Source organism: Lactuca virosa, chromosome 6, assembly GCF_052849685.1.
Source record: "Lactuca virosa cultivar CGN04683 chromosome 6, Lactuca_virosa_CGN04683_v6, whole genome shotgun sequence".
In the NCBI taxonomy this organism is placed as follows: Eukaryota; Viridiplantae; Streptophyta; class Magnoliopsida; order Asterales; family Asteraceae; genus Lactuca; species Lactuca virosa.
The window spans coordinates 187,552,558-187,574,546 of record NC_136431.1 but is presented as its reverse complement, the minus strand read 5'-3'; the positions used below and the strand labels follow the sequence as shown (position 1 = coordinate 187,574,546).

Genomic DNA, 21,989 nt, shown 5'->3' with positions numbered 1-21,989 from the left:
TTTTTGTTTGTTTAGTTCAGAAATGGTTTCAGATTTACAAGATTTACAAGTGTGTTTCTTTTGTGTGTGTTTGTTGGGTTTTTAAGAACCATAAAAACATAGAATGTGTATGTATATGTTCTTGGTGCTATGGAGAGAGAGAGAGAGAGAGAGAGAGAGAGAGAGGTATTTCCTTTTTTCTTTTTCTTTTTTTGATTTATGTAATAAAAAATTTGAAAAGGGGAAATATCAGGGCAAATCCGTCATTTTAAAAAGTTTCAAAACTTTTGGACCAAAATCGCAACAAAATCAAACTTTTGGACCACCCTTGCGAGTCCAAACTTGTTTCGACCAAACTTGCTAGTTTCGACATACCACAAGGACCATTCTTGCAATTTTGTCAAAATTTTATTATAGAGACCCAAAGAAGAAGTTGGCAATATCATATCCATGTGTTGGTGTTATGCTCAATGTTGATGTGGGAAGAAACAACACAAATGACCAACACAAATGACCAATACCATACTCTCAAAGATCATATCAACAAAACATATATAACACACAATGAATGTTCAATTGAATTTGAAATAGATAGACCATAAAAGGTAATTTTTTAAATGCCAAAAGTGATATCATATTTTGACAGTTATTTGTTATTCATCATGATTTTTATTGTGAAGGTAGGCAATTATCCTTCTTGTTTGTAAAGAAGAGAAGAAATCAATAAAAAATCGGTATTTTGTTTTTAATGACGATAGTACCTTGCTGAGTTTAAATGTGTTGAGATAAAGAGACGAGGTGAACTAAAGCACATTTGATTTTTCCAAGTACTCTCTTTATCTAATAAACTCGTTTCTCTTAATGGTTTATAAATTATCTTTGACCATTTACTTTTGTGTATTTTTCTCATACATGTTGTTACACATCTCTTTTCAGAGCGAGCTATTTGTAGGTGCAGTTGGTGTGAAGAGTAGCTAAAGTATCAATTTTTTTAATGTGTGGAAGGTAGAAAATGAAAGGTACGATTTTTACTGAATAATTCGGGATAATTAATACTTGTATATGAGTGTTGTACTTCTAATGGATATACTTGATATTCCAATAAGTATTAGTATTATTTTTTTAGGTTAATATGCACTTGCAAATTTGTTTTAAAGCAATAGATTTTCCGAGAAAGGGCAATGTACTTTATTTTTTTTAGGAAGATTCATGTCACTTGGTATGATTTTGTGTGTAAAATGGCAATGTGCTTTGATTTTTTTTCTATCACTTATGCTTTTTGCATGAAAAGGCAATGCACTTTGAATTTTATTTGGTTTTTTTGTAATTCATGTTGTTTTGTTGTTATTTTCGTATACAAAGAAGTGGTTGAAAATTTATGATTAATAAGTATGTACTTTTTTTTGGAACGGCAGAATTTTATTAAAAAACTAGGAAGAAGCTAGAAAAGAAACATTATAATAAATTACAAGCAATGACAGGATCATGAAGCCATGAAGTCCAACAGATATTAGCTTTGCTACACCAATTCGTGACCCATAAAAAAAGAATTTTTTACCACATCATCAAAAATGACCGATTTCATAGGCAATACCGTTCCAAAGATAATGGAATTACGGAAATTCCAAATACACCAAAAAGCAGTTATTACCACGGCATCGAAAACTTTCCGTTGACCACTTCTCCAAGGGAACGAGTTCGACCAAAACAAGATCGAATCCATGGAAAGTTGATGAGGAAGCAGAACACCCCACCAAATGGCAACCGTAGTCCAAAGATCAATCAACTCACTACATCCTACAAACAAATGATCAATGGACTCAACTGTAGTGGAACAAACCGGACACAAGATCGAATCCAACAAAATACCCCAATGAGAAAGATTTGCTCGAGTAGGTAGCCCGTTTAATCTTAGTTTCCAAATAAAAATATTCAACTTAATTGGAACTTAATTATTCCAATAAGTAACACCACCACCTGTAGGCAACATACCATTGTCAATAAAAGACCTAGTTGAAGCAACCGTAAAGTGGTCAGACGAATCCAAGAGCCATCCCAACCGGTTAGGACTGGAATGAAGCTGCAACCCCTGCATCATAGTAAAAAAAGCCTCCCACTGAGCATGCTCAATACCACCCCGAGGCATTCTCCTAAGAGACGAAGTATCCCAACCCATCACCACCCTATCACGAACTAAAGCAAATTTATGAGTATCTAAAGCAAAGTGGCTGATCCCCTTTCTAAGTATCCTACCAAAAAGAAGTCCTGCAACCATCACCAATCCGAATCGAACAAAGAGAAAGCAAATTAAAACCAAGATCTCGCAAGTGAGACATCATATGAATAACACCATTCCAAGGACCCATCCAACCTTTTTTTGGGAGTAAAGAACCACAACCTCCATCCGACCCATAGATCGCCTTAACTAAACGAACCCAAATGAGATCAGGGTTGTGAAAAAAGCGCCACCTCCACCTAAAAAGCATAGCCATATTAAAAGAGAAAAGACTACCAACTCCAAGGCTGCCTTCTTTTGTACCAACCAGCACTCTATCCTACTGGATCCAATGCATATACCTCTCATCCAACTCTGCACCCCAAAAAAATATAGAACGGAGTGTCTCTAAAGATTTAAGAACCGAGAGGGGAACCATGAAGATGGACATTAAATAACTTCCCAGGCTCCCTAGAACAGACTTGATCAAAGTCAAACGACCACCAAAAAAGGAGAGACTTTTCACCTTCCACCCAGATAACTTGGAATGAAAACGGTCAACAATAGGGGACCAAGCCGAGACCCTGGACATACATTGACCTACCGGCACACCCAAGTGAACAAAAGAAAGTATGTACTTGTTATTATCTATATTTTTTCATTTTATCAACCGTGGTGCCAGTAGCTTATAATATTTACAAAATGAAGTACCTAATAATCTAATATTACAAATTTTTTATTAATTACTATTATTTCGAATTGTAAATAATATATATATATATATATATATATATATATATATATATATATATATATATATATATATATATATATATATATATATATATTCGTAATTGTGGTTGCACGAGCTATAAACTAGTTTATCTAGTAATTACGTAACTCTTGCTTATTTAATTCAGTATTAATCGAACTCTTATCATTTCCATATTTGGCTTTTTATATATAGCGTTTTTAATTTACGGAGAAAGAGGGTTAAAGGGAATTAAAATACACGGACTTCATAAAGTGGATTCTTGATTCATCATTACACAGTATCACCTGTAACTGTTATTCGAGTTTTTCAAGAGTGTGAAGATTCCAGATAATTGACATGAGAAAAATATTACGAAAACAAAATTTTCACATATGACAATATTAAAAATGAGTTTATTTATGAATAATGCTGACAAGGATATATTATATTCCGCTACACTTTATGTAGTTCTAGAAGCGGCTTTGATCTTCAGGCCTTTTTAACTTCGCTGATGGGAAGATCAAGTAGACGAGGAGTCCCTGAACGTATCCAAGCAGTCCTCGTTTGCAAGCTCTATACTCCAGAACTTTTCATAGTATTCCCGGTAAGTGAACTGTCTATAAACAGCAGGTTCATCATCACTTACCAATTCTGAAGCAGGACCTATCACTGCATCAGGAGATGGGCAGTAAAACGTGGGTACAGATAGCCGTTCTTTCTCACAGTTCACCACAGCTCGATGAAGAACACTCTTGTACTTATCATTACTCAGCACCTGCATTTGATCGCCGATATTGACGATGAACGTGTTGGGAACAGGATCAACAGCAACCCAGTTACCATTTCGCAACACCTGAAGACCAGGGACCTCATCTTGAAGAAGGACGGTGATGAGACTGAGATCCTTATGTCCAGGTAAACCGTAAGTTAAATCTGGTTGTGGACATGGAGGATAGTAATTGAAGGCCATATGCTGGGCATGCTTCCCTAATTGTCTGCTGATATAGTCTCCATCAAGTCCCAAGCTTTCGGAAATGGCTTCAATCAATCGGAGAGCTAGCCATCGTGCACTTCGGCAATACTCCGCCACATGGTCCCGGAAGGACGCCGGGTTGGTGGGCCATTCGTGGATGTAGTCCTGGAGTGGGTAACAATGGAGTCGCAAGAAGTCTCTCCAGTTTACAACCTTGTCTGTACGTGTGTTGAAGCTGGTGCCTGATCTTGTGGTCTTGGTAGGGTCATCGGAGTAAGTTTTGAGCCTTTCTTCTTCCGGCAACTTGAAGAATTCTCTAGCTATTTTCATCATGTTGGCTATGGTGGATTCTGGTACGCCATGGTTTTTGACTTGGAAGAAGCCATAGTCACTGCAAGCTTTACCGATTTGCTGGACGACATGCGAGCGATTGGGAGTGTAAAGATCGTGGAGATCAATGAGAGGGATGGAATCATGGGAAACGTCTTGGAGATTTGGGCGTTGGGAGAGGGGGCGGATGTAGTGAGAAGGGAGTTGGTCGATTTTATCAGATGAAACGAGGTCGCTTAGCATAAAGTTTTTGGAGATGGAAGCCATGGTTGGAGTGATATGAGATTGTAACATCAATGAACTTGTTTATATAGGCATGGAAGCGAACATAGAGTATCTTTTGTTTGAGTTCGTATGGATGTTTATGTAATGCTGTCGGGAAAAGATGACGTAAATTTTGCTGACGGCAACAATAAATAATGATATCTTAAAGACAAATACCATAGAATAGTTGTTGATTTGATTGGAACATTTTCACAATAAAATATTCTTTTTCGTACATTATATATACGATTAATTTTAAATGACCCTATGAACATTTAAGGACTCTACCATACTATTTTGTAGACTTTGACAGTTTTGGTCCTCTATTTCTATGTTTTTTACGGTGTCTCTTTCTTCCAATCGAATGCTTACGCAAACGCTCATTCTGTCTACAGTCTACACCATAATTGCTTCCAATTGGTCATCACCATCGGCTCAAAGATTCATCCAAGATAAGATGTGTCGTCTCCTTCGCCTTTTTCCAAACCTACCCATCGTTACCGTCTTCGTCTCCTGCACTAGAACCACTTCTCCACCATACAACGCCCATGTCAAAAACCCTTTCTCATCTCCACCACCGTCAACTACTATCCTCAAACCTAGATGTGTTCTTGTATTTGATTTCTTGTCAGCATCACCCTTTTTAAAAACCCTGGAACTTCATATGGTGTTTATTGAGGATGATCTGCTTCGGTTGGAAGAGGTAACCCAAACCGTCATCAATTACTATATTCAGTTGTGCAAAAGAAGTCCAATGTTTTCAGTCATGAGTCGTTTCTCCACCGCTTTCTCCACCTCTATGTTTTTTTGTAGTCAATGTTACAATATTCATCCACTCAAGATTGAGATGTATTGTTTGTGGTTTGTATTTGTCTTATAGTGTAATTTTACTATCCAACTTCTTATTATAATATACTTCCTTTCATTTTTGTTTTTATATAATGGTTCCAAATAAACATAAAATGGTTTCTGCTTCTGCTAGAGTTATCCTCAGTTGCGGGTTTGTTTCAAGCATCTTTTTCTGTCTTTTTAATTTATAATTAACATAAAGTGAAATTCTTTTCTGTCAATTTCTTTGTTACTGTGTGTTTTTCAGGCGTAAGGCCAAAGAAACCGAAACTGAGAAATCTAATGAAGATAAACAACAACTCAGTGTTACCCAAAATATTGGTAATAAACAGATCACAAACAGCTTTTGGTTTGTAAGGTTTGTTTCTTAATTGTTAACTCAAAATACTTTTTTTTTTGTTTCTTGGATCAAAACTTTATGTGGTTCATTCTCAGAAATAGCAAAATGTTTCTCCTCGGATTTGGCTTTTTTGCAAAGAAAGATGGCATCTTTCCTTGTTGAAGTTGTGTTGATGATTTTGATTAAAAAATTTCTACATGTGATCAAATATAGTATAGAGATTGAACTGCCATCAGATTCCAAGTGGTGTCGAGGTACAATGAGATCATTTCTTAAAGTAAGCTCTGAATTCAGTTGTACTATTTATGCTTTATAATGATTGTGAATTGAATGAATTAAATATTGGATTTTATTTATGATTTTGATGGGAAAATTTCTACAGGTGATCAACATAGTAGACATATCGCATGCTTCCATTTATATTTGTGATTTTAGGTGAAAACTCAGTGGCACTTCACATGTTCGATGGAATGCTTCAATGAGACTAACATTTAGTGGTTTTATAAGGGCTATTTTATCTTATAAATACAACAATAGGTACTTTTTATCCTCCATTGGTTTTTTCTTTAGGTTCAAGTAGGTGAATCAAAACAATCAAAGCTTTAAAGGAAGTTATGGTGGAATTGAAAAAACACTGGATCCTGCAATCATGGAAGTAATGTTTTCTCTACCAATCATTTTCATTTCTCATCTTTTCTAAAATTGGATTTGGCTAACATACTTTGAATCTAATTTTAGTGTTGAATGCTGATAAAAAAAGTAAGTGAGCTCTTTACCTTTCCTTGTTCAAGATTATGGCTATTATGTTGCTCACAATTTTGCTATTGATAAGAACTTACACCACAATTATACCGTTCTTTACTCTTTGGTTGTTTGAAGCATCATTATTTTTTAACTATCCTCTTTTTGAATCTACACAACAATTTTTACCTACATTAGTACATTTCTAATAAAATACACGTACTGAGAGTTAAGATTCAATAATAAAAGATCTACATGTTATAATATTTCTATTTTTCCTTTGATAAATGTAATATGATTTTTTTCTTTTGTTTTCAGTCGGGCTAATAACTTATTCCAACATTGCCCGAAGTAGTTGTTCATCTGTACCTATTGTAATATGTAGTTGCTCTTCAGAGTTAAAAGGTCTTTTGTGAAAAATAGACTGCTACATCTTATAGTTTACTTCCTAAATTATTGTTAAGTATTATAGGTCATTGACTAATATAACATAATACATGTTGATACTAAACTAAAGTTGATTTCTAATCCAATGTGTTCCTTTTCTTCAATATATTTTTACAAACTTAAAAAATTGAATAAGATTTACAACATTTTGTATATTGAATGTTGATATTGTCATATCTATACACATATTTATGCTTTATTTTGGTACATTTAAGCTATATTTTAGTGAAATGCAATGATATTTGGTACTTATAATGTTAAATTCTATTTTGCAGCCAAAAAGGATATTCTCAAGGAAAAGGAGTTGAAATTGACGAAATTTGGATACTTCGAGGACCGGAGCTGACTTTAAGAGAAGAAAGCAGAGAAAATCATGTAAAAGGAAGTTTTGACGACGTGGACATATGATTCACATGGTGTGGCATAAATAATATTCTCGAATCCCAGCAAAAACCATTCTCACGATGTAACACAATACTTGTCACAACGCGACCAGGTGTCAACCCCAACACCTTCTGCAGCAAAGCACAAATTACTTAACGCATACAGGATATACATGATTCCCACGACGTGACATCTATTTCCCACGTCGTGGTGACCAATTTTTGGAATGTATATATATATATATATATATATATATATATATATATATATATATATATATATATATATATATATATATCATTATATAGAAATCAGAGGACCTAGAACGGAGAGTTGTGATTGAAAAGCGAAAAATAACCTTCTAAGAACCCTTGAAAAGCATAAGAAGATTAGAGATCAAGAGACTAAGAGATTGGAGCAAGATTTCACATCATTCATTTGGTTTGCCTAGATTTAATCATGTCTAGTTTAGTTTCCTATGTGATTATATGTTTTTCTTCTATAATCATTTGCTAAATCATTAGATTTTCGTTTAGTAATGATGAACCCCGATAATATGTGTTAGTTTCTCTTTTATTGGATTAATTGAAGTTGGTTTAGTTTGTGTTTGATATATCAATTCCTAGCATGTTAAAAGTTTCAATCTTTGTTGCTTAGATTTCTAAGTTTTGTGTAGTTGAATGATCAATTTGATTGCATTAACTTGTTTACCTAGTTGTTTATAAATCTTAAATTGCTAGAGCTAATGATTGACCAAATCCCAGATTAGGTAATAAAGATAGTTTCTTTAACTGTGCTAGAGAACATAATTAGACCATAATATGTGTTTTGGTTATTTGTCTAGATCATAGATAATTAATCTTATATTTATTATACATAACCCAGTAATATTAATAATCAATTTATTGTGTACTTGTGTAAGACCATTGCATAGTAGTTCATAGAATTGGTGATAACGTTAGGAGATCGGACAAAGACTTCTAATAACATTTATATTGGTAACCTTCTGAAGAAAATCTTTGTCTTGAAACTAACCATTGGAAAAATGTGTTGGGTTTTGATACAAAATAAAAGTTTGTTTTTTACAAAAACCGGCGACGGAAGACTTTAAAAATAACAAGTTTATTTTTAGTTCATAAAAAAACTGGACCATCATGGATCCATTTATAGAGACTAGAATGAAATAAAACCAACCATAGGATGTTTTAGAGATAACCATTGAAGCCTTTGAACCCACTCGGTTTTGGGGTGTTGATGAAGATAACAAAAGATCAAAGTGTATGATCTTCTCTACAAGTATCCACCATCAAGAGTAAGGCACTTGGAACGCTAGTTCCTTCTTATATTCTTGAGTGTCTTAAGCCTTTATGTGCTCAGATTTCTAAACATTTAATTACAGTATTAGAACTAGCATGTAACTTTTCGGAGTGATAAGGAGATTTACACGTTGATCGTAAATAAAATCTTTCCTATCTTAATTATCGTTATTACACACCGAACGTTTGATTTGGTGTATAGATCAAAATGGCAAGAACCCGAAGCGGAAACGCGAATGGAAACATGAATCAACGGTCTGTGATTGAGTATGCACCAGAAGTAGCAGCTGCACCCGAGCCAATCACGATGGCAGGAGTGCAAGTGATGATCCAAATGATGTTGGAATTTCAGATGGAGGAAACAAGGTATTTACTTCAACAGAATAGGGACGAGCCTACTATGCCTGTTGAACAACCCGAGCTGATCATTAAGCAATCTGATGAAGGGAACTATAGTCAGACTGTGAGTCAAATTGAACCCCTAATGGTTAGGAGGAATGACCCGGACAGAAGGATTGACAGGGATGGGGCATGTATAAAACCTTCTTGGGTACCTATGAAGTTGGTAGCAGCTCTTTGCTATTCTCATCTCTATGAGAATCCACCAATCCACTCATATTAGTCTTACCTCATAGATGCTCCCACAACTATGAACGACTATGGACATTTAGAATAACCTAGTTATTCAAGGATTTAGACATGCTAATATAGAACACAACAATTATTTAATGAAAGACTCATATCCAATATATCATTCATTACAATATATGTTGCTTTATTATTCCAATATCCAAATACTAAATTTCAATAAAATAGATCTACTTGTATCAACATTGCTCTATAGCACCAGCTTGACTTTCATGCTTTAGCTAATGAAGCAACTTTGTTAAGTAGATTTGAGAAACTTGATTTGTGTAAACTTTGCGAATACAATCATTTTCAGTTTTATATATATATAACTCATATATAAAGAAAAACTATTGAGAATGAATTAGAGGCTTGAATATGACTTAGATACCAATACTTGCATAATGGGATTACTTATAGTCATAATGAACTATACAGTAAGCATCTTTGTACGTGGTTCTCCAAACCACGAGGTACTCTAACTTTGATGTGTAACTATAGTTAAAATCTACATAGAACGACTATCCATGTAACTATCTCTTCATTCATAATGAGGACACGCCCGATTGTGACTTAGAGTCATCTCAATCTATTTGAAAATTTAGCACATGTGTAACAACTTTAAACATAACTTTCTTTCAAATACTTTGTAGACTAGGAATATTTCTCTAGTTCTCGCAAGTACTTTGGAAAATTCCTATAAGTCACACAATGACTTGTTCTCAGATTATATTGGTATCATTCATCATTCTCTAAGCATATTACTTATTTTGCTTTTATGCATAATCATGACATACATGATTAATCCAATTGCATCAGCATACGGAATACAATCATATTATCTAGTTCAAAAACATTTGCACTAGGATTTTTCTCAAAATCATGTCATATGGTATTTTACAAGATGACTCTCTCAGAGTCCTTTATCTAAAGCTCCTTTAAGATCCTTGACAATTAATGCAATTTTACTTAATCCTTTAAGGTGTCATGATTTATCTATATAAATCCTTATTCCATGAATTAATATGTCGACTATATATAACATTAGGAATGTTGTTGCGCTCCCGCTAGCTTTGTAGAAAACACAAGAATCATCTAGATTGATAATTAAATCACACTATGTGATTAACTTATAAGAAAGAAGATTCTTACTTTGAGATGTTAGCTTAAATCTTGGAAATATTTTTATTCTTGTATGTTTTCTCCCTTGAAAACTCACTTACTCTTTATAGTCAAACTATATCGAGGAAGATTAATCAAGCCCATACTTGATAATCATACATAAATGCATCTCTATGTGTTTTATTAGGTTCTAATCAACCATTGAGCAGATTCAACAACAGTTGAAAACTTGCTAGTCCCAAACTATGATGTATTTAGCTTATGGATCTTTAGCTCTTAAATCTCCAAATTGCTCCCACTTAGATAAAGCACTTTCTAATAACTTGTCTTATGGAATGACAATTAATGGGATTAGTAGAAACTTCATCCTAAACAATCATTTAGGATATTCTACATAAATACAATTAGTAGATACTAGAGTGGTTAAGATTATTGCCTAACATGAGCTCAATGGCCCCATACCTTTTAGATAAGGATAAACCATTTCATACTTAGTCTAATATAAGTATCTAATCCACTTGTTTAGTTGGAAATATATATTCAATATATATTTGTTGCAGTGAGCATAATTCCAAAATTTTGTAAAGTAAATAGTTCTTTTAAAACATTTTACAATAGATTGCAAGGTCTATTTATATCCTCTTCAAAAACTTGTACTATCGACATTCAGCTAGTGGCTAGGTGACCCTATCCCACTAGAGAATATGAAGGCTACCTCGAATATCAAAAGATAGATTCAAGTAACCAGGTGATCCTGTGCCACAAGAACCATACTAATGACGAGTGAGTGTTTTTGACGTAATGAGTTGTGAATCAATTCCACAACTCCTAAGATGTTCCAAGAAGACTTGGTTTACAAAACTCATTTTCTTTATCACATCGAAAGGTTAATGACGATCTCATTAATGTGTATTTCAATCTTCACTATGAAAAATTTGATCAAATCAAAAGGGTTCATCAACAACGAATAAAAGTCGTCAGTGAAATTGATTAAGTATCTATCACCAAATCTATTCATGGATTGAAAAAAGATAACATACATCACTTATGTATAACTCTTTGTCAAGCCTTTTTTACTTTAACTACTAATAGATAAAGACACTTGTGAATCATCTTCCCATATAAATAGGATTCACATATATCAAATGAATCAAGCTCATTTGCCTTCAAAAATTTCATCCTTTTGAAGTTGGTATATGTATTTCTTATTTATATTGTCATGATGATTATGACATAGATTAGTTCCAATCAAATATCATTTGATTATATAGGTGTTATGATCAGAACCATTAATTTAATGAAAGATTATAGATTTACTTCATAAATAACATTATGAGAAAATATTCTTTAACACAGAATACATCGTTTCATAACATGAATGTGAACATCCATTAAACGATAAGTAAATATAGATTTATTCATAAATTACAACTGTTACATGTCCCTATAAGGATAGGTACAATACATCTATTATTTAAATAAAAGACTATAACAACACTTGTTATATCTTCAACACGAAATACCATTCGTTTGTAATCAGTTGATTATTTCTTCCAATCATCAACACATAATATCAATTATTAGTGTCACATGAAGTATTACATACTCAAGTGAATGATGGAAAAATAAATAGTTCTATCATATAGACATCTAAAGTCTTGTCCAAGTTAGACTTCTTGAGCTCGATGAGATGAGAGGAGCAATTCCTCCTTTAGTGTCCAGTTTCTTCCATAATAGAAACAACACTAATCATTTGGTCCTTTCTTGATTTCTGGGTTTATGTTGTATTTCCCTTAACTGAACTATAAGTCTATATGAGTGCACAATCTCTTAGACTTCATTTTATTCAATGCTTGAACAAACTTGAAACTATTTATAGTGTTCTGATTGAATATCTGATTTACTTGATGAGACATCTGATATGTTTCATAATTATCCAAGACTTTCTGCAAGTCATAGTTAATTTCTTCAGTATGATGTGAGACACATCATCATCACAATAATACTTTCATCAAAGTATCATGATCATACTAACTGGTTGCAAAGGTTATTTAGGTATGAGATCTTTCAGTATATATATAATTTCTATTTATCTTAAAGGTAGAACCTCAAGATATTATACCAGTTATAGAAATTATAACCATCAAATGTTACTGTCTCTTGAAACTCAACAAGAGAGAGATTTTGCAGGGCGTAAAATTATTAACATTTATCAACAGAATTTAACAAAGCTTCATTTAGTATTTTCAATATTTAGTATTTAAATATTAATACCTTATATTGTCTCTTAAAACATTAATTTATTAAAGTCTAGGATCCAAGTAACGAAACAAGTAAATGGTTAGGCGACCTTTATCCCATAAACTTAATCAAACTCGGTAGGTTGTGATTACCAATTGCATACGATATGTAACTCCTAGATTATGGGATCCTAAACAACTATTGTTTAGTTTGGCATGTTTATCCTATCTATGCCTCAAAACTCTTATGCTTAGGCGACCTTTATCACATAAGAAATTATCAAATCATCCATTTAAAAAAACATGTGAGTTCTATTTCATAAATGGTTAGGTGACCTTTATCCCATAAGCAAATACAAAAACACCTTGAATATTTTTGACAACTCAAATGAATAAGGTGAACCTAAAATCCATATGAACTGTACAAAAATCTCAAGTGAATTTTAAATGGATTGCATAGATTTGAAGTTTTGTAAATAAGGGTTTATATATGTTTTACAATTATAGTTTAAAAAAACATGGTCTCATGAATATTGCATGCATCCAACAATTCGTGTACCCTTTTGTAAAATTCATATCACTTGTTATGAGGTTCTTTTTGTGCCAAATAAAACTTTATTTTATTTTCCATTAACCGCGATCAATTATAAACTAAAATCCGGTATTTTAAAATTTAGTCGTAGATCGGTTTTAAGAACCGGTAACAGTCTTAATAAAACTTTATTTTATGCTTAAGACTTGGAGTTTTGGATGAGTTATAAAATCACTATTTTAAATCTCCTTTTAACAATCAAAAACTTATGACTTCATGAATTTATAGAATAAACTCATTTTATTTTATAAACTCATTTTATGTTTCTTAGGATAAAAGTCATATTTATGATAAACCAAAACTTGGGTGATGATACTTATGTTTTATATCTCATTTACCATGCATAAAACATAATATCAACATGTTGCATTATGTTTAAAACACCAATATCATATATTAAGTTTCGACGCAAAAAAATAATAATTAGTTTTATTATTTGCTGTTATAACGCTATAAACCGATTTTAGTATTTTTAATAAAAACTCATTATTTATTATAAAGACATGGAGTTTATATAATGTTTAAACATCTTTTAAACCATTTTCAATATTTTAAAGTTGGGTATTCATAAGTTTTACAATAAAACTATTTTCAACAAAAATTGAGTTTTAACCGGTAACCGATAACCACTAAAACGTTTTTATAAATATCCATTTATAAACATCTTATGTTATCTTTTAAATATTTTTTTACTCAAACTCCAAGTGATATTATCTTATGAAAAAATATTAATTGACATGTAAAAACTATTTTCATACATAAAACATAACATACATTTAACATAAAATACACATCACAAGCATGTATTATAATGTGTATAAACAAAGCCATGTCTAGTAATAATTTTTGAGAGCCATCACAATAATTATTAAGTCTTTCCTAAAGGACGTAAGGGACACTTCAAAAGGTATTCAAGGTGGTAATTTCTTCATCTTGTTACTTTTAAAGTAAATACAACTAGTCTAACTAATTTATTACATCAAATCAACAAATGAAAAATACTTATTTATCTATTACATCTTATGAATAAATAAATATCAACCAATCACAACACAAAGGTCCAAATGACTTGTTTATATACAACAACATATCAAATATTATAACAAACAACTCTTTGTTTTTTCTAAGGCAACTTTTATATAACCAAAATGCATGAAAAATGATTATATATAAAAATAAACAATTTTACCCAAGAAGTTGCCAAAGAAGACAAATATGGATTTTTCTTAACAAAAGGAAATCCATGCTTGTTTTCCAAAAACAAAAGATTATCAAACATAAAAAAGCATTCTAACATATAAAAGATGGTTCTGATACCACTGTTGGGTTTTGATACGAAATAAAAGTTTGTTTTTCACAAAAATCGGCAACGGAAGACTTTAAAAATAACAAGTTTATTTTTAGTTCATAACAAAACGAACCATCATGGAGCCATTTATAGAGGTTAGAATGAAATAAAACAAACCATAGGATGTTTTAGAGATAACCTTTGAAGCCTTTGAACCCACTCGGTTTTGGGGTGTTGATGAAGATAACAAAAGATCAAAGTGTATGATCTTCTCTACAAGTATCCACCATCAAGAGTAAGGCACTTGGAATGCTAGTTCCTTCTTGTATTCTTGAGTGTCTTAAGCCTTTAAGTGCTTAACTCAATTAAGCACTAAAGGGTACAACTCAAGAGGTCTTCTAAAGACCAAACTAACTTCAAAAGAGGGAGGGAGGAAGAAGAGAATAAGAACTCACGGTTCTTGAGAGAAAAGAAAGGAAGAAGAAGAGATTCACTATTGCACATTTCTCATTCATAAGACAAGAGAATGATAGGGAGAGAAAAAGTTTCGGCCACTTCTTCATGGAATGAATGAGCAATCTAGCCAAATGCAAGCTCTCTTATTTATATGCATAAAGTGAAGGTATTAACCATTAGGTACTTCCACTTAAGACAAGCTTGTCCCCATGTCATAAGAATATCCCCCATGCTTCAAAAGACATGTATACTTTTGAGAAAGTCATACCTTTATCTTCTTTTTATGCAATTTCGAAAATTTTATAAAAAAGAGGAAAGTTAGTTTACATTTTATAAACTCAAGGTTTATAAAATATAAACTTTGTCTTTTGAGTAAAATACAAAAGGTTTTCAACTAGTCCAAAAAGTTATGCATGACTTATTAATTCATACCATATGAAATAATAACCAGTAATACTCTCTTATAATTATTATTTTCACAAAACAATAATTATTCCCTAATTAAAATACAAGAGTTGATATTATTTATTAATAATCACATTAACAATAAATATACAAAATGTTCCAACTTGATAAAGGTGTGACCCTATAGGATCATATATTATAAGCAATATCACTCCATAATGTTTTTTGGGCATATAGATCCAACAAAATGGTGATTCAAAGCTAAAAGGAAGTGTTTTAATTGGCTTGATTTACAATCTTCTGTAGTTATTTTCTTGCTTTAATTTTAGTTGTTTGAGTAATTAAGTTAATCTAAACTTGCAAAAGAAGATAACCCCCCCCCCCCCCAAATTTAGTTGTTTTTCTTAGTTTAACTTTTAGTAGCTATTTTAATTGAAATACCATTCTCTGTGATCGACACCCGACTTACTTTATTATTCTATAATTCGACTAGGTACATTACATAAGTGCATTCTAGCTAGTTAAATTTTGTTAGTTTTATAAATTAAAAAACTAGTAGGTATAATCATGCACATCAAGTTTTTGGCGTCGTTGATGGGGAAAGGCTAATTATAGTTTTAATTTAATTGGTTTTAGTCATTCTACCTTTTTTGTGGAGTAAAAACCGCAAAAGTTAATTTTCGGCATTATTTTTATTTTTCCGTTTTCTCAGTGTTCACGACGAGACGGTCTTACTGTCACAACGTGAAACCTGTAGTTTTTCAGTTTTTTGTTTATTTCGTTTTTACATTTTTCTTTTGTTTGTTTCAGTAATATATGACCAGGGGATCTAATTTTAAGATTGTGCCACAACTTGACGATCCAAACTCCGCATTCCACAAGAAAAAATATGAAAATGTCGACGAATCGAGTAGAAGTTTTCAACCGGACAAAGTAGAAAGCTTTGATAGAATTCCCGACAATAAAGGCACTGGATACAAACCAGAAACTGAAAGTGATTCAGCCGAAGAAGTACAGAGCGAAACTGAAAACACAATGGCGGACATCACGACAATGACCATGGAGGAATATAATCGGTGAATGTGTAATGATAATCGGTCGATGTCGTACCACCAACTATTCCTGCCAATACAAACTTCTATCTCAACGGACATATCCTCACTATGCTCAAGGATATTCCACTTTTGGGAAAACATCATGAGGACTCTTATCGACATATTGATGAAGTTTTGGACTTTGCAAACTACTCGAATGTTCCAAATATTTCGTGAGATGCGTTTACAGGAGCTGCTAAAGACTAGTTGATATCACTTTCACCTAGATCAATCACTACATGGACCAACCTTTGTGATGAGTCCATCCAACAATTCAACCCTCCTTCAAATATAGAACAGTTGAAAAAGAAGATCCGAAATTTCCAATAATTGGATGGCGAATCCTTATACAAAGTATGGGAGCGTTACAAGGGTTTATTTCAAAGTTTTCCACAACATGATCTCAGTGCTCAAAAAGAATTCTCCATTTTCTATGATAGGATTAATGTGAGCACTTGCCAACTCCTTGACTCTCAAGGACCAATGACTAAGAAGGATCTAGCGACGAACAAAGCTCTAATCGAAGAATTCTCCAAGCATTCACGAGAATATCATAACCGTAGAGAAGATGTGGTGAGAGGAAAAGTAAATGGAGATTGATCTTCGGAAAACTTAACGGTGGTAATGGCTAAGCTTGATAATATGGATAAGAGGTTTATGAAGATGGGCCAATCCATACATTCTATACAAGTGGGGTGCGATAATTATAACGGGCCGCATGTGACAAAAGATTGTGATCTAGATGAGGAGGGGAACCGGAGAGCTTAAGTTTGTTACTCTAGTGGTGATAGGTATGATAAAGGTTGGAGGAAGCCTAAGAAGGAATGGTTTCCATACGACGAATATAAGAAGGCGAAACATGATAAGTATAGGCAAACAAGGCGAGACTTTTACCAAAAAGAACAACCACCACCCGAGAAGAAACCCGACTTTAAATTGATGTAAAATAGGTTCATGGAAGCTAGTGAGAAGTGTTATGATGCTACATTGAGAAATCAACAAGCCTCCATATCAAATATAGAGACTCAAATTAGGAAATTGACGAAACTTGTGCACGAACGATTAACTCCTAGCAAAACCGATCCAAAGCCGCAACCTCATGTGATGAGTATATCCACTGAAGAAGATATTAATTATGAGCCTCTGGTGATCCTCGATGCAGCCAAAAAGTAGCCCAATCGACAACCAAAAGAAGTGAAGGACGAGAAGTAATTTTCTTCTTCCCAGTGATCAAGACTTGATAAGCATCATGTCACGTCATAGGCCCAACATAATAATATTAAAGCTTCTTCAGTTAATTCGTATCAGCTGCTACTGCCTTATCCTTCTCGATCCAGGTAACATCCACTAGAAGAAAAGCATAAAAGATTTATCGAACAAGTGAAGGGAATTCCGATTAACATACCATTCATTGAAGCCATAGAAAAAATGCATGAATATGTGAAATTTCTTCAAGACCTTCGCAATACTCGTCAAGAATTAGAAAAGATGTCTAAAGTTGTTCTTAATGAACAATGTTCAATGGTTGTGATGGAAGGAATACCAACCAATATGGGAGATCCACGACGCCTCACTTTGCTATGTGGGTTTGGAAACGCAACAAAGACTTATTCTTTGGCATATTTTGGAGCAAGTATCAACTTGATGCCATATTAATTCTACCAAAAGCTTAACTTACCAGAATTGAAGAACACAAGAATGGAAATCCATATGAAATATCAATCAGTTACTTATCCTCGAGGTATTATTGAAGATTTATTAGTGAAAATTATAAAAAAAAAAGTTCCAATTGATTTTTTTTTGTTTTGGATATGCAAGAGAATGAAGAAGTGTATATTATTCTTGGAAGACCACTACTTAATACTGCTAGAGCTTTAGTCGATATTTACGAGTCGACGCTTACACTACGAATCGAAAATGAAGAGATAACCTTTAGAGTTAATGAAAAGACTACACCTTTGAAAGATAATAATGATGTATTTTTCATGGATGAAGTGGTTGAAGAAAAATGTGAAGAAGATAATGAGCTTGAAGAGTCGGAGAAGTTGACGGAAGAGGAGTTAAGAATATGGGAAAAGACTCAAACGCAAGAACATGTGAAGCTTACAAAGCCTAGAGCCTCAACTTCGATAATCTTTGAAGTATTTGCATTCACTACCCCAAAGGTGGAATCCAAGGAAACAAGTAATAAATAAGAGTTTGGTAACGAGGAGATGGAAGTAGATAGCAAACAGGCCACACTTGTCAAGATGAATGAAGAAATCAAGGAACTCGATAGAAGCAAAATGAAGATCCAGGTGACTGAACAATCTCAAGGAGTCAAGAACAAACAAGATCCAAATGACAACCTAAAAAAGAAGGAAAACTCAAAGAAAAGCATATAGAAGAAGGGTTGAAACCTACAAATGGAAACAACTTGAAATGAAGGACAATAGGGACATCGGGAGAACATAGAGTAGGAAGGAGTCTGGATCACGACTCCATCAAAAGAAGCACTTATCGGGAGGCAACCCGAGTTTGGTTTTCATTTTTCTTTCTTTTTCTTTTTACTTTTATTGTTTAATTTCATTTTTACTTCTTCAGATTAGTCACTCATTCATTCTCTATACGAATCAAGTGTGAGGTCATATGAGTGACGTGGTAAAAGTTTTATATAAATTTTTGAAGAAAAATTGGGTTTTTGAAAGTACATTTTACATACGACGTGAACATCATATGGTCACGACAGGTGGCTTCAAAAAGAGTCCCAATGTCTACCTTTCCCTCTCACGACGTGACCGATACATGGTCACGACGTGAGGACTGTAGGGGACCAATTCACTTTTATACCCTAAAATAACCATTACCAATCACTTTCACAAACATCACGAACGTGTGTTGCTTCCACTTCGATTTTCAACTGTTGCCACTTAGTTTCTTTCCGTTTTCTTGCTTAAATCAACATCCAAGGTACGATTTATCTATTTAATTCCTTTGATTTTTCAGAATTTGTGCATTTTGGAACTTAGGGCTCGATTAAGGGTTTGTTATCCCCAAAATTCGACTTTTGACTGAGTAATAAGGCTTTCATGTTTGATTACTAGGTTAAGAATTGCTATTAGACAAAACCCTATCAATAATGTTTGATTAATTTGTTCAAAACAAGGACCAATTTTAAAAAGTGTTGTCATTCTAAGGTCAAAACATGAATCCCTTAGGTTCACGACGTGAAAACTGGGTTCATAATTTAATTCTTTTCTGTTTTGATTAACTATTGTTGGTTTGTTCATGGTTGGTTGCTTATTATTTTTGCAGAATCATGGGACCAAGAAGGGCAAATCAACAACCTCAAGAAGATGTCTCACACTTGCACCGTTTGTACCAATTCCCACGAGATATTTTGAGTGATATTTTAAGAAACTATAACAATCAGTTAGGGTGGCTCCATAACTAAGACTTTGTTCTTGCTCCTATAATTGATTGGGAATGGTTGAGAGGGGTTGCGATTATAAAGCAAATGGAGCGATATTGGACTAAAGGATATATTGGAAATGGGTTTTCTTTCATATGCAATGCATGACGTAACCTATTCACTATTCAAGAGCTCGTTTATTGCGAGATTTCAGTGGAATTCTTTGCTACCATCCATTTTGAGGAAAACATGGCGGACCCGACTTATGCACGAGCGCTTGCATTTCGATTGGCTGGTGAATATACGGAGTGTAGCCTGGTCGAGTTCTCTTGGAGGATGGGTTTATATCCCGAAGATGAAGCCATGTCTCCTTATTTTCCTTTGTTCTTGTAAGACACTTGCCAGGATTTTACTGCGGGGAATCAAGATTAGCATTTTGGAGAACTATTGCAAATTATTAATATGATTCAAAGGATACTCAAGAGAGCTACATACGATCAGCGATTCACCTGTTCTTGCACCACCTTATCACTTTCAGTATCAATCATAAAAAGCATGGTGATAAGGTTCCAATAAATAACTTGTTTTTATCTTTGGAGCATTATCACACCGAGTGTGTTTTGCAACATCCAGTACATGTTGGCAAGTTTTTTGGGAGGAAAAGCGGTTAGTTCTACAGCGATAAGTCCAATCGCGGGTGGGCATTTTGTGACCTACCTTGCACGGTCTTATGGGATATTGGTTTTGATCATGACTCGATATTTAGTTCATATTCGGACCAACGACCTCACCTCTAATTTTTTTGGAGACTATGCGAGTAGTGGTGAATTTGGGGGGTACTTTTGGGATACCGGCGGATGGTTTGGAGATACCGGTTGAGCAAATGGAGGAGCAAAGATCGAGAGGAGGAAGAAACATGATACAATAAGGAGAAAGATCAACAACCACCCCCACAAGACATACCCATGGGTGGAGTCCCGACGGACCCGTTTCAAAACCGGGTTGGTACTTATTTGGACATTCTTCGTGGAGGAGTCAACTACATCAGATAATCTATAGATAATTTATACTCTAATTTCCACATAGAGGGCCTAGAGAATATGTCACCTCAATTTCCTTACATTCCTACTTGGGAAGAATTATGGGCTACCAGTGATTTTGGTGCCGGAACTAGTAGTGCGCGAGACCAGGAGGACGAGTGATTATCCTTCTAATTTTTATTCATTTTTTTTTCTGTTTGATCGGTTTGCTTTTTTTTCTTTTATTTTCGTGTGTTTTATTATTAGTTTTTGATTTGTTTTTTCAAACTTGTAAGCAAATGTTTGTTTATGTTTCCTTGTTTCAACTCTAGGATTTCTTTTCATGTCGCAAAAATTATTTGATTGTCGAAAAAGCTGTGAGAGTTTGAAAGTCAAAAATTGAAGACCGCAAAAATTGATAAGTGTGTGGTTCCTATCGAGTGAGGAAGAGTTTAAGAGAGTTTTTACAGAAAAAAAGGACTAGAAAAGAGTCTAAAACCATTATGAAGAGAATTGAAGATATACCAAAGAAGTGCATTTTGGCATAACTCTGTTTTGTGAAGTTCTAGTTTTCACGACATGACCACCATTATGTCACGTCGTGATGATTTATTCGACGCGATTCCAGATTTTGACGTTTTATTTATCATGACGTGGTGACTATAATGTCATGTCGTGACACATCTAGGTGATCACGATTTTTTATGCTCTTTCATTCAACATCACGACGTGGTTCCATCTATTTCACGTTGTGACTAAAGTATAGTTTAAATTTGAAGTTTTTCATACTACCTGTAACACCCATAGATTCGGGCTAGGACTGGCATGTAACTTTTCGGAGTGATAAGGAGATTTACACGTCGATCGTAAATAAAATCTTTCCTATCTTAATTCTCGTCATTACACACCGAACGTCTGATTTGGTGTATAGATCATAATGGCAAGAACCCAAAGCGGAAACACGAATGGAAACAAGAATCAACGGCCTATGATTAAGCATGCACCAGAAGTAGTAGCTGCACCTGAGCCAATCACGATGGCAGGAGTGCAAGCGATGATCCAAATGATGTTGGAACATCATATGGAGGAAACAAGGCGTTTACTTCAACAGAATAGGGACGAGCCTACTATGCCTGTTGAACAACCCAAGCTGAACATTAAGC

The 21,989-nt window shown here is 33.8% G+C and overlaps 1 protein-coding gene and 1 non-coding gene across 2 annotated transcripts; both read right to left on the bottom strand.

The window, feature by feature from the left end:
- Positions 1-3,341: 3,341 nt before the first annotated feature.
- On the bottom strand, positions 3,342-4,549 carry LOC145122640 (protein DMR6-LIKE OXYGENASE 1-like). Its single transcript, XM_079058202.1, has one exon. It carries the CDS (start codon positions 4,543-4,545, stop codon positions 3,469-3,471), a length of 1,077 nt encoding a protein of 358 aa, XP_078914328.1. The 5' UTR covers positions 4,546-4,549; the 3' UTR covers positions 3,342-3,468.
- A 12,165-nt stretch (positions 4,550-16,714) lies between these two features.
- LOC145123136 (small nucleolar RNA R71) lies at positions 16,715-16,820 on the bottom strand. Its single transcript, XR_013715012.1, has one exon. It is a non-coding gene; the product is annotated as a small nucleolar RNA R71 (small nucleolar RNA).
- Between the last annotated feature and the right edge of the window lie 5,169 nt (positions 16,821-21,989).

Excerpts from the sequence above, each read along its gene's own strand:
- LOC145122640 (XM_079058202.1), bottom strand. The coding sequence starts at position 4,545 with ATGTTACAATCTCATATCACTCCAACCATGGCTTCCATCTCCAAAAAC.